Genomic DNA, 11,455 nt, shown 5'->3' with positions numbered 1-11,455 from the left:
GTTAAATTACTTTGAAATACATTTTAATTTCATTTCCTAAAAAAAATGCATTAGATCTTTAACAATTATTTGAATTGTTTCCCTATCGAAATTTAATGTTCACCTATTATTTTTACTCATATGCTGTGCTCTTATTTGTACCGCAATTGTGTTTTTGTAAGGCTGGAATGTTGTTTATACCTCATGTCAATGTTGCGATCAATCAGTTTTGGGCAAAGTAAATATTCCAGCGGATATTTACAACAGATGCCCCCAAATCTTGACCCCGAGGGCAATGACACGCATTCAATTTCACTCTCGTACACCTATTAATACGGATACATTAAATCCGCTTTAATTGCAAGTACAAATGTGGCCACCTTTTAGGTTAAAGCTGCGGATTTATGGGTGATTCGTTTGGTCCCGTTCCGCCCGGAAATAATATTCTGCCCCTCTATATACACATATATGTGTATATTTTATTTTTATGCGATTCCCTCTTCCGTGTTAAATGCTTTCTTCCTCTTTTCTTCGGTGGCGCAGGGACTTAATGTCTTTAATGACCTCGACTAATGATCGAAGCTGATTGATTCAGCAGAATCGTCGAAGGCAGTCTCCAAGTTTGTCTGCATTATTTATAGATCCTCGTGCCTCCCCGCCCTACGAAAAAATTTAATTCCCAGTCCAAGGTGTCACTGCAGACGGAGAAAGCAGAACGAAGAGAGACTGATTGACGGGTGCCGAGAGTATCGGGGAAAACTAATGCGACACATGGGAAAATATCGGTTGGGAGCACTTTGCTAATGTTTCGTAGCATAGCATCAGGCTGATCCGAAATCTCAGAAAAATACCATTTACCATTTTACCTTATAAGCAATATCACCCACTGTTCCTTAACTTCTGAGCTTTCTCTGTCATTCTTTCATTCACTGCATACCATACCTTCAATTAACGGTTATCTGTTAAAATATGATGTAATGGTCCGATTATATCAAGAGAAATACCGATCGAAAGGTATAGCTTAACGTTATATTTATTTGGTCGATTGAACAATTATTTTTGATAACAAAATATACTATAACTTTTGTACACACATATTCACACACTCGAAGTGCATTCGTCACAACGTCTATTTTTTTTGATAGTAATGCTCTCTCACGAACAAGACTTTCAATTACAGTTAAGAATAAAGGAAGAGGAGTAACAAAATCAAATTCCCATGGGAATTGAATGAAAATATTACTTTAGTTTAGTATAGTCAGGGATCTCTAGTGAAAACTCTGTGAAATGGTTTCGCTTGGCCTATGTTCAGTGTTATTTAGTGTCTTAGTGTTTTATACAGGCCAAGTACGATCTGATTTATCAGCCGAAGAAGTACCTAGAAATCAAAGTGCAGCTCAACTTCTTCCAACTTCCTGTCGCAATGGGTTAAATGGAAGTGCGGCTGGTCCGGAAATCCGTCTTCCATTTGTGGATATGATAATGAGCCATGAGCTTCCACTCTTTGTGCTCCGTGAAGCGGAAGAGGATTTACTACTGCTGCTCCATGGACCCGAGATTTTCCAATTGCACGTGGCCACCGGAGAGCGACGCTTGGTGCCGCTGGGAAAGTTAGCGGGTCAGGTTAGGGTTCGTAAATCTCTCGGAGCAGAAATCGTGGCCTGGCGACAGTTCCTACTCCTGTCCATCGTCCTGGAGGATTCCCTGGAGGTCTACCAACTGCCCAAGGACTTGCTACTCTCCGAAGATCCCGCCAAGCAACTGAGCTTCGAGCCCCTGCAGGAGTTCTCGCTGCCAGGAGGATTCCTTCAGCTCCACCTTCTGAAGCCCAGTGCCGAACAGGTTCTCCTGCTGGTGGCCTCCAACCATACCAGGTCACACAGCAAGTGCAGGTGGGGATAACTAGTAAAATAATAATAATATTATAGTCGTTATATAATAATTATATCAAATAAATAAGATCTATTATGGATCTAATATGGTTAAATTACCTATTTTGTGTAATGGCTTTAAGAATCAAAATATTATCATTAACGAATCATATTGCTTGTTCATTGCTAAATAATGATTAATATTTTTTCTCAGAACATTCGAGTGGCTGGACACGTACTTTAATCCCCTCGAGGAGATCACTCTACCCGCCATACGTGTTCTCCAAGTGGTTGGTCGTCAGCCCCTGTATATAATTTTTGGGCGTTCTTTAAGGGGCTCTCAATCAAAGGTAAAACCAAAATATCTCTATTATATTGTAACATTATACCTTATATATAATTACGGTAATCTATTTTATGATGATGATAAAGTCATTAATTATTTTGTAATTTTTCTTACATCAATTAATTTTCTTTATAAGATGGTTCTCACAGTCTACGAGTTGGAAAAGAACACACGAACCCTGCAACATCGTCAGGCCTTAACTGTCCGGGCCCAAAATGTCCAGACAGCTAGATTTCGTGGCCGAAACTGCCTTATCGCCTGTAGTTCCTCTACATCCGCTTCCTGCATTTTCTTCCGCATGGTGGATGGACAATTTGTGGTCTATCGAAAGCATGCTCGAAGGGATTTGAGTTTCCAACGGTTAAGTGCCACCAAAAAAGGTCAGCTCCTGATCGGAGCCCGTTCCAATGGCGAGGTGATCGTTTTCAGCTCAACCCGCCTGGATTGCTACAGTGGATATCAGGTCGTTGGAGAATCGGAGCCAAGTGGTCTACTTACCCATACAAATGCTCGCAATGAGAGCTTCCTGTTGCTGGCCTATCGAAGACCCTCGAGCGATCTGATCCGAACAGTGCAGCTGGGTGAAGTGGAGGAAATCTCAAACCAAGTGGGTGCCGCTCCAGAAGAAGGTCAATTGGTTGTACCCTATAGACTCCATAGAGCAACTGCTAATCTCTCTTCTTTGCAGATCTCACTGTGGTCCAATTGCATCGCCATGAGTTCGAGGAGTCCGTCAATGCCTTACGTGGTCTGCTTTTGCGCCGTCGTTCCTCTCTAGAAAGCCTGAAACACCTGGTCAACTCCTTAAAGCCGCAGTCTGGCATTCAGCTGGAGAAACCACTGCATCTTCTGGAAAAAGGACACATTGAGCGGCTCCAGTTGGAGGACGATCAGCTGCGCACTCCCACACAATTAAAGCGGCGTCTGGAGGAACTTCGTCAGCGATTTGAGGAATCACGAACCAGGAGAACCACTCGCTCCTTTGGGACGGGAAATGAAAATGATGAGCTGGATAAACTCAAGGTACGACGATTGCGAGTGGGCAACCTCATCTACCAGGGACAGTTGATGCCAGGTGAGTTGGAAAACTCAAACTTAAAAAATATGATTTTTACCAACATCCACTTCTTGATCAATAGGTCACAACCTGGATACTTCAGTACCACCTTTGCTGACCATCAGGAACGTTCCTGTGCAGACCAAAGCACTAAAAACGAAGCAACTGTTGACCCCTCAAGACATCCACAACTCCAGTGCTCCCCAGATTCCTCCAGAGAAACCTACACGTAGTGAATATGTAGTGCGTCATCTCAAAGTGAAGCAAGTCAATGGAGTGTCCTGGGATGACTTTTTGGACTCCCTCTTTCTGCGCAGCCGTGACACTCGGTTAGAAGGAAAACTTGTGATGCAATCGAAAACTCGGGTGGTCAATCTTCGGACTACTCTGCTCAATGGACTTGTGGTGGATCGTCTCTTCAACTTGCGACGTGCTCAGGTGATCAGTTCCAATATCTATATGTCTGCCTTTTTCGCTCCGCGTTTGGAGGCTCGATTGGTGAATGACCTAGACTTTGCCCACGATGTCCTTTTTCGCGGTGCCAATGATTCCTGGGTAAAAAGTAAGTATCTCTTTATTGTGTTTGTTTATCAATGGGTCTAAAGAGTCCTCAATTTTCAGCTCCTGTTCGCATCTATCAGATGAGTGTTTCGGGTGACATTCAGGTGGCCAATAAGAGCACATGGCAGAAACAGCCCAGACAACTCCAAGAACCGGGAGGGCAACGTCTTCAACAGTACTACACGGGCAGGGTTACGATCAGTGGTTCCCTGACGGTCAGAAATGTGCAGAGGGATACCGGAAACTCACTTGTAGTACTGGGAAAGCAATCTCTGGCCAGGAATAATCTCCATTCCACTTACCTTTTGAATCAGACGCAACAGGTAAAAATGTTTAATCTTCCTCTGGTTAAGTTTAATAACATTAGCCACCCCCTCCATAGTTCCTTTCAAACTTGACCTTCGGAGAAGCTAAAGTCAATACACCTTCACTCACCACCACCTATATTCAAGGGCATCCTTTGAGAGATCATCTTCTCAGCGGAGGACAGCAAAACAATCACAACTATCCAAACCACACTCTTCACATCATCTTCCTGAATGCCAGCGTACAGGGAGATATCATTTGTAAGGATTACAGTTCCCGTTTGGCGGCGATTGCAAGGGATGCAGTGCGTCATGGGCAGGAGACAAATATTACGGGTCACAAAAGTTTCCAAGCACCTCTAACTGTTCAAAGCCTTCAAACCAATCAAATAAATGGGCTACCAGTAACCGAGCTAGTGCTAAAGTCAAATATCACCCAGAACTTTAAAGGAACAAAGAGCTTTGACCGCTTGGTAGTGACGAATGACCTTAGGGTTCAGGATCACTTGAATGTGAGTCGCCTTAATGGATTGCCACTGCAGCAGCTTCTTGGCCATGATCTTAGCCTGCAGCGTCTTGAGCTCACGGAAACCCCACATCTGGAGAATCTGAACTTCCGACGCCTAAATGGATTGCCCTTCGATGAACTACTGTCCAAGATTTCGGAGGGAAATGAACAACCCCTTCTTCTCCACAAGCAACTTCTTATCGAGGGAAATGTACGATTCGAAAAGGATCTACAACTGCAAAACATTAATGAAATCCAATGGGAGGATTACCTAAGTCGCCTGATTAGACCCGATGCCAATGCGGAGTTACGGGGAAAAAAAACCTTTACGGCGGACGTCCAACTGAACGATGCTCTTCATACACCTCACATAAATAATGTGGATCTCAGTTCCCTGCTGGATAACACCTTGCTACGAATGACACCCCAGCAGATTAGTGGGCTCTACACATTTGACAGAATGATGGCCACCAATGTGGATGTGACTCGAATAAATGGGGTACCGAAAGAAGAATTCATAGACACACGCAAAGATTTGGAAATCAAAGGAGATCTGTACCTGAAGCAACTCAACATCAGTGGGAGTCTAAAGTGTCCCCTTGCCAATAAACCAGATCTAAGTAATCTTGTGAAAAGATTGGAGCGAGTGCAGCAACTTCCATGGAGGAATTTGATAGTCACCGGCGATGCTCTATGGGATGGTGAAGACCCCTCCCAATCAACTCTGAATTATCTGCGCCAGCATGTTGTGAGAAAAGTGGGAAACCAGAGCATTACAGGACATGTCCTCCTGAAGGCACCCTACTTGAAGAACCTACAAAGCAAGCAGTCTCTGCCCATCGAACTCAACTTCACCTATTTGGCCGAAGATGCCCTACTCCGCCGGAGTCTCACTAACGAAAGCCAGGTGATCGTAGCTCCCCAAGAGCTACTTGGATTAGTTAAAGCTAAAACTATTCATCTGGAAAAGGATGCACACTTTGGACTGGTGAACGGAATCGATATAGAACGACTCAATGCCTCACTGTACCGCCTGTCCAGTGGAGATGCCATTGCAGCGGATCTTCACTTCCTCCAGGCTCCCAAGATTGGTAAACTTCAGCTGGAGAGTCCAGAAGTGAATGGTTATCCAATTGAGAGTATTTACCAGCAGGGCAAAGGGCAATCCTGGCCATTGGTGAAGTTCAAGCAACTGGTTGTCGAACAGGATCTCAATCTGGGAAGCGTGAACGAAATGAGTCTGGAATACTTCCTACAGCATCGCATTCCTTTGAGAGGAGCTGCCTTGGAGGTATTCGGATCTCTGAGCTTTGAAAACCTTCAGTTGGGAGGTGAACCACTACTTCGCTCCATTAATAATATTCAACTGGATAATCTGGTGCTCCGACATAGCAATCAAGCGCAAAGCATCACGGGTGCCAAGACCTTCCATGGAGGTGTGGAGTTCACAGGACCCGGTCATGTGATGAATCTAAACGGCCGTGAGCTAAGCGAGAGTTATAGGGGCAGCATCTTCCGGAACAGCGACTACAACATCGATAGTCTGGTCCTGGACAAAGCACTTTTCCCCGGAGGTCTTGTCTTGGCAGGAAGTCAGAGTCCCAGTCAAATGCGAACGATGGAAAACCAAAGCAATCCCCTAGAGCAACTGCAGGAACTTCTTAAGCAGAGTAATCAAAGCTCTCACAAAAGACTGCTCTATCTGGACCATGACCCCGAAGTTCTGGAATCTACTTGGGTGAAACCGCCCTTGAAGGGATCCCCAGAACTGCGGTTTAGCCTGCCCTTGGGTGATTCGGCTCCCTGTCAGCGTAGGAGCTTACGGGCTCAGCTCCTGATCCCCGAAGGCCGTGTGCTCCTGGCCAACGTGAGTGTGTCCAACCAATTGATACGGCTAAACTCTGGGGATGTGCGGGTTAAGGTTCAGAACCACTGTCATCGTCCAGCCAGAAGATTGCGCAGCAGGATCAGCATTAGTTGCCGGAATGAATCACATACGCTGGGAATGCGTCAACCAGTGGAGGCCATGGAACTAATAGATGTCGAGGAGATGGTACTACTTCTTCTGGGCACCGAAGAGGAGGTTCGTGTCTTGCGGTTGAAGCGGAGTAACTGCAGTCTCACCGACTGGCAATCTGTGTTGCCGGCAGATGGTCGCCTAATGAAGGTGATTCCAGGGGGGGTTGAGTCCCAGGAGGATCTACTTCTCACCAGTGGCTTGAGCAATCATCGTCCAGTTTTAGCCATTCATGCCAGGGATCCTTCGCATCACAACTTTAAATTGCTACAGTTGATCCAGGGTTCTTACGATCTGGCTGAGATGCAAGAGAACCAATTGCTAGTCAGCTGCCTGGGTTGCAGGCATATAGCCATCTTTAAAAGGAATGATAACCATGGGGAAACCCACTTTGAACCCATCCAGCAACTGAGTTTCCATGAGCGCATTCATCAACTAACCCCATTTAAAGTCGGAGAAGAGCAGTATCTTTTAGTGATAACGCAACCGGCGGAAGAGCACTTCTACCTTTTTGCATATAATCAAGTAGGCGGTTGGCAGCAACGCACATTTGGCTATAAAAAAAATCAGCACCCATGGGCATGGCCTCTGGTAAAATCTGGTCAAAAACTAAAATCTGTAGAGACTCCAATATTGCTGCTCTGCGGTAAGGAAAGGGAATGCAGTCTGGTTAAAGCTCTACTTGGCTAAAATCCGTACCATATTGTAAGCTATGTATTTTTATATTTACTGTATATATCTTTGTTTATTCTATGTATACTAATGAATTGTTTATTTTTGTTAAATCGAAATGGTATTATTTCTTTTGGAATGAAAAATCTATTGTATATTAAGTATCTTATACATGTACTACCAGATTTTATAGCACGCTTGAAGTCATCAAGCATGAAATCTGTTTTAAAAAAGCATCAGATTGAGATTATCACACTCCTCGGCTTAATCATTTTTAAAGGGCCTAGGAAGTCTTACTTGGCTAATTTCCCCCAAATGATCACATCGTAAATCCCCCATGGATCCTCTTAAGACGTCTTAGGTCGAAAAGCTCTTGCTGCTTATGGTGATTACGTAGCCGGTGAATACTAGGAATCCCAGGATGCCCCAGATGGAGCTGTTCTGATTGCCCCCATCTCCAATCTTGGCCAGGATCCACTCCACATGGGTGGCTACGTCCTCGAATCCCCCATCGATGCTCCTCAGACCAAGCAGGCGATCCCGTTCCGTTAGGGTGGCACCTGCATCCATGTAAAGCTGGCCAGGAGTGGAGTTGGTGGCCTCCGGCTGGACACAAATCCTTGGGGACTTGCTCTGCTGCTGGTGACAGGATGTGTGGGTGGCATTTAATGTCACCAGATCGTGCAGCTCGCGAATATCGGCATCGTAGCCCCAAGTGCTGATCTGCAGAAGATTACTGGATTCCGAATCCAAAACGGAAGTGGTTCCAGGAGAAGGCAAACCAATTGGTTGGATATGGGGATTATCCAGAGGCACATCCTTTTCCAGCATCAAAATGGCCAGAGCCAAGTCCTTGGGAGGATGATGGATGTGGGTCACACCAAAGAACAGGCCCTGCTCATGGGGAGCAAATCTCTGGGGGTTGCCGAGCATAACGCGCAGTTCTGATGGATGGTAGTGTTTCCTTTTCACCTGACTGTAATAAAAGTATATTGACATTATTATATATTATTTGTATACCCGTTACTCGTAGAGTAACTCAGATGTTAGCTGAGTAAAGGGTATTTGATAGTCGATGGCATCGACTATAGCATTCTCTCTCGTTTGTGTTGTAATGCCTTAAATCGCATTGTTTACATCTTTCAGAAAAACAAGTTGGGAATTATAATCCACATTTGACCAACCTGAAGATGCAGCTACCGACGGTCAGCACAACAGAGGGCGCCACCAAGGCGCCCGAGCAGATGTGCCCCTTGCCAAAGTAATCACGCTCCTGGGACAACAATCGTATGGATGCCTGGTGCGGGGCCAACATTTTCGGCCGGAATCGATCCTCTCCAGTCGCCGCTGCAATGGCATCCATTTCGGCCAGGCCAATGCCACGTTTTGCCGCCAAATCACGATGGGTATAGGCTGTCGAGGATGGAGAACGTGCAAAATTAGTGAACCGAGGGAAGGTTGAGCCGAAAGCCTGATAAGGCCGCCGCCAATCGAGATCCGATCGGAATCCCACCATGGAAACAGTCTCCGAGTGCAGTCCACGTTATCACCTAGCAGCTATCAGCAATCTTTGACGCCTGGTCAGCGCCCCGATCGCTCCCTGATATGCCGATAGCTTTACCCAGTGCACAAGTCCCGGATTCGACCCGATCAGGCCACCTCTGTTGTTCCCGGCGTGATCGCAGATATGATAGCCGGCCAGTGGTATCTATAGCCCCGGCCACGGGCAACTAAGCCCAATCGAATCGAAACTGAATCCACTTAGGTAGATGGGGTACTACCCCGGAAGCTCGAGACGATCACGCGATTATAGATCGCCAATTGCTCAATTCGGAGTGACGCACTAAACGCGGTCAGCGATTTGTATAATCGTGGGATTATGCCAAAGTACAGTGGATATGTAAAATTCCCTTTTAACAAAATCCAAAGTTTTTGCGAAATTTGCTATGCCTCCCATTTCTATTATAGAACCAATTTAGCATTGCAAAAATTATGTGCACAAAACATTCTAAGCTAGAACCTTATTTTTAGAAATCGTGACTGCTCAAAATGTATTATTTGTCTTGGTTATCAGGTGAACTCTCGGAGCAATCAAATAAATGTTTGAAATGTTTAAAAACAGATTAACAAAAAGTTCAAGATTAAAGTTCATTCGTAATAATAAATATGTGAGATAATTTATTACCTATTTCCGTTACACATCAAAGTTCTTTATAGTTCCATAAGATACTTGTGGTATCTCTATTACCTCTAATGCTTACTTGCAATTTCTTTTGAAGTTTGCACAATTTGTTGTCATGTTATAACTATTCAAGTGTCATTGAAATTCCTGACCGACTCAAGTATAAAATTGACATAGTATCAATTGATGGAAATATGACTTTCTTCGATTACTAAATGTTTTGTAATACTATAATTCAGAAGATAACATATTTGAAAGTTTCCTGACCACTTGATAGAACTCGCACTTTCCTCGACAACTAAATATTTTCTAATACTCAAATTCTGATGATAGCAAGCTTAAAATCAGGAAAGGTTATCGCATTTTTATATTTATAAGCTTAAGAGCTTCTAAAATAATGTGCATCCTATTTATAGAACCCAGGGGAAACACCCTGCTCACTAAGTGACTTTTAAGTGATACATCCCTAATTCGACTTGGATCTCGATCTTCACTACTATATCGTAACATTTACTTACTCGTTTGCATTTCAGTGCATAGAACCGCAAAGATCAAGGTCTTCACAATCTTTCGCCAATGATCGTTGAGCTGCATTTTGCAAAACGTATCCCGAACACAAAATTCACAAAGGAAAAATATGAAAAAAAAATTTTAGCTAATCCCGATGATCGATAATCGAAGCGATCTAAAGTTTTTCACAGAGAGCGTTTTACGGTTCACCTGTCGTGAGCTCCGAGCAATGAATGAAGAAATTATAGCGCGAGCTTCTTTCCTAAGTCGAATGAACGCAAATTCGCAAAAGCGTTCTTAGATAATTCCATAAATTTTTGTTTTGGTTTCGTGAGTCTTGATTCCGAATCGTTTGTTATTGTTTTTGTAGCCGATGTCGGTTGATAAAGCCATAGTACATACAGCAGTATCGCCGAATCGAACTGAATCGAAGCGAATAATAAACAAACACAAACGCTCAATAGGGATCGATAAGAACGCATTGCCAGTAAACATTATTTTGATTATTATTTCTGCTTTGTTTTCATATACTTTTCTTAATTTGATTATGTTCTAAAGCCAGGATTAAGTTCGATGAAATGTATCAAACACTTTGTTGGCCTTAGAGTCAAATTTAACAAGCCCCTGCAACCAATACTCTTCCGATCATGTGGAACTTTTATCAAGAAAAATATGTTCTAAGAAACCTATTTGGTGGTTGATTACTTCACGCGGCTTTTGAATGTCCATTCTTTTGACTGATAGCAAAACTGGTTTATGAGAAGCACACAAAAAAATTAAGATAATTGAATTAACTTTAACTAATATTAAAAATTATTGAAGGTAAATTTATGTAGAGTATTTAATTTGAATACCTATTATACATTATTTTGTATTTTTTCAATGTAATACAAAGTTAATGATAAAGATTATGTGAACATTTAGAAGACTTGTGCCCTTTTGAAGAACCTCTCGTATTTCTGAAGTGTAGCGGAAATGTATATTACGCCTTCTCGAGAACTATATACATATACAAAACTTGAGGCGAACTAAAATGGAAAGCAGATTACATCGCAAAGTGTGGCTGATAAGGATCGATGGCCCAAAGATTGCAATACTTTATATTACCCAAAACCGAAGATTAATAGTGTTGTAACGCAGCCTTGAGATGAACCATTCCGAATCATGGTCGCCACGATAGATAGAAAGTGCTCCCTTGATATAGTACTCTCAATTGCCCAATGCAGCTTAACTCCTTGACCTTGTCTGCACGTTTAAACAACCAGATAGATCGATTGATTAATGGAATGGATTCAATCGAATCGATCGCCCTGCAGTCACGGATGCCATTCTTTCAGTCCCATACCGTCTGGAACCATAAAGATTATCAATATCAGGTGGTCACTCCATTCATCGGACTAGTGAAATCAAGTCTCTTTTCTGCGCCGTGAACTATTTTTAGTTAACT

At 43.4% G+C, this 11,455-nt stretch overlaps 2 protein-coding genes across 2 annotated transcripts; one reads left to right on the top strand and one right to left on the bottom strand.

The window, feature by feature from the left end:
• The first annotated feature begins 1,191 nt into the window (after window positions 1-1,191).
• LOC119556437 lies at window positions 1,192-7,430 on the top strand. The gene is made up of 7 exons (XM_037868670.1): window positions 1,192-1,871; window positions 2,065-2,200; window positions 2,333-2,825; window positions 2,885-3,271; window positions 3,336-3,815; window positions 3,875-4,137; window positions 4,197-7,430. The coding sequence occupies exons 1-7, from the start codon at window positions 1,267-1,269 to the stop codon at window positions 7,332-7,334; spliced, it is 5,502 nt and encodes a 1,833-aa protein (XP_037724598.1). The 5' UTR covers window positions 1,192-1,266; the 3' UTR covers window positions 7,335-7,430.
• Window positions 7,385-10,250, bottom strand: LOC119556438. The gene is made up of 3 exons (XM_037868671.1): window positions 10,017-10,250; window positions 8,501-8,729; window positions 7,385-8,292 (listed from the first exon to the last, which is right to left on the bottom strand). The coding sequence occupies exons 1-3, from the start codon at window positions 10,090-10,092 to the stop codon at window positions 7,674-7,676; spliced, it is 924 nt and encodes a 307-aa protein (XP_037724599.1). The 5' UTR covers window positions 10,093-10,250; the 3' UTR covers window positions 7,385-7,673.
• Between the last annotated feature and the right edge of the window lie 1,205 nt (window positions 10,251-11,455).

Source organism: Drosophila subpulchrella, chromosome X (assembly GCF_014743375.2).
Source record: "Drosophila subpulchrella strain 33 F10 #4 breed RU33 chromosome X, RU_Dsub_v1.1 Primary Assembly, whole genome shotgun sequence".
NCBI lineage: Eukaryota > Metazoa > Arthropoda > Insecta > Diptera > Drosophilidae > Drosophila > Drosophila subpulchrella.
This window is presented reverse-complemented; position numbering and strand designations above follow the sequence as displayed.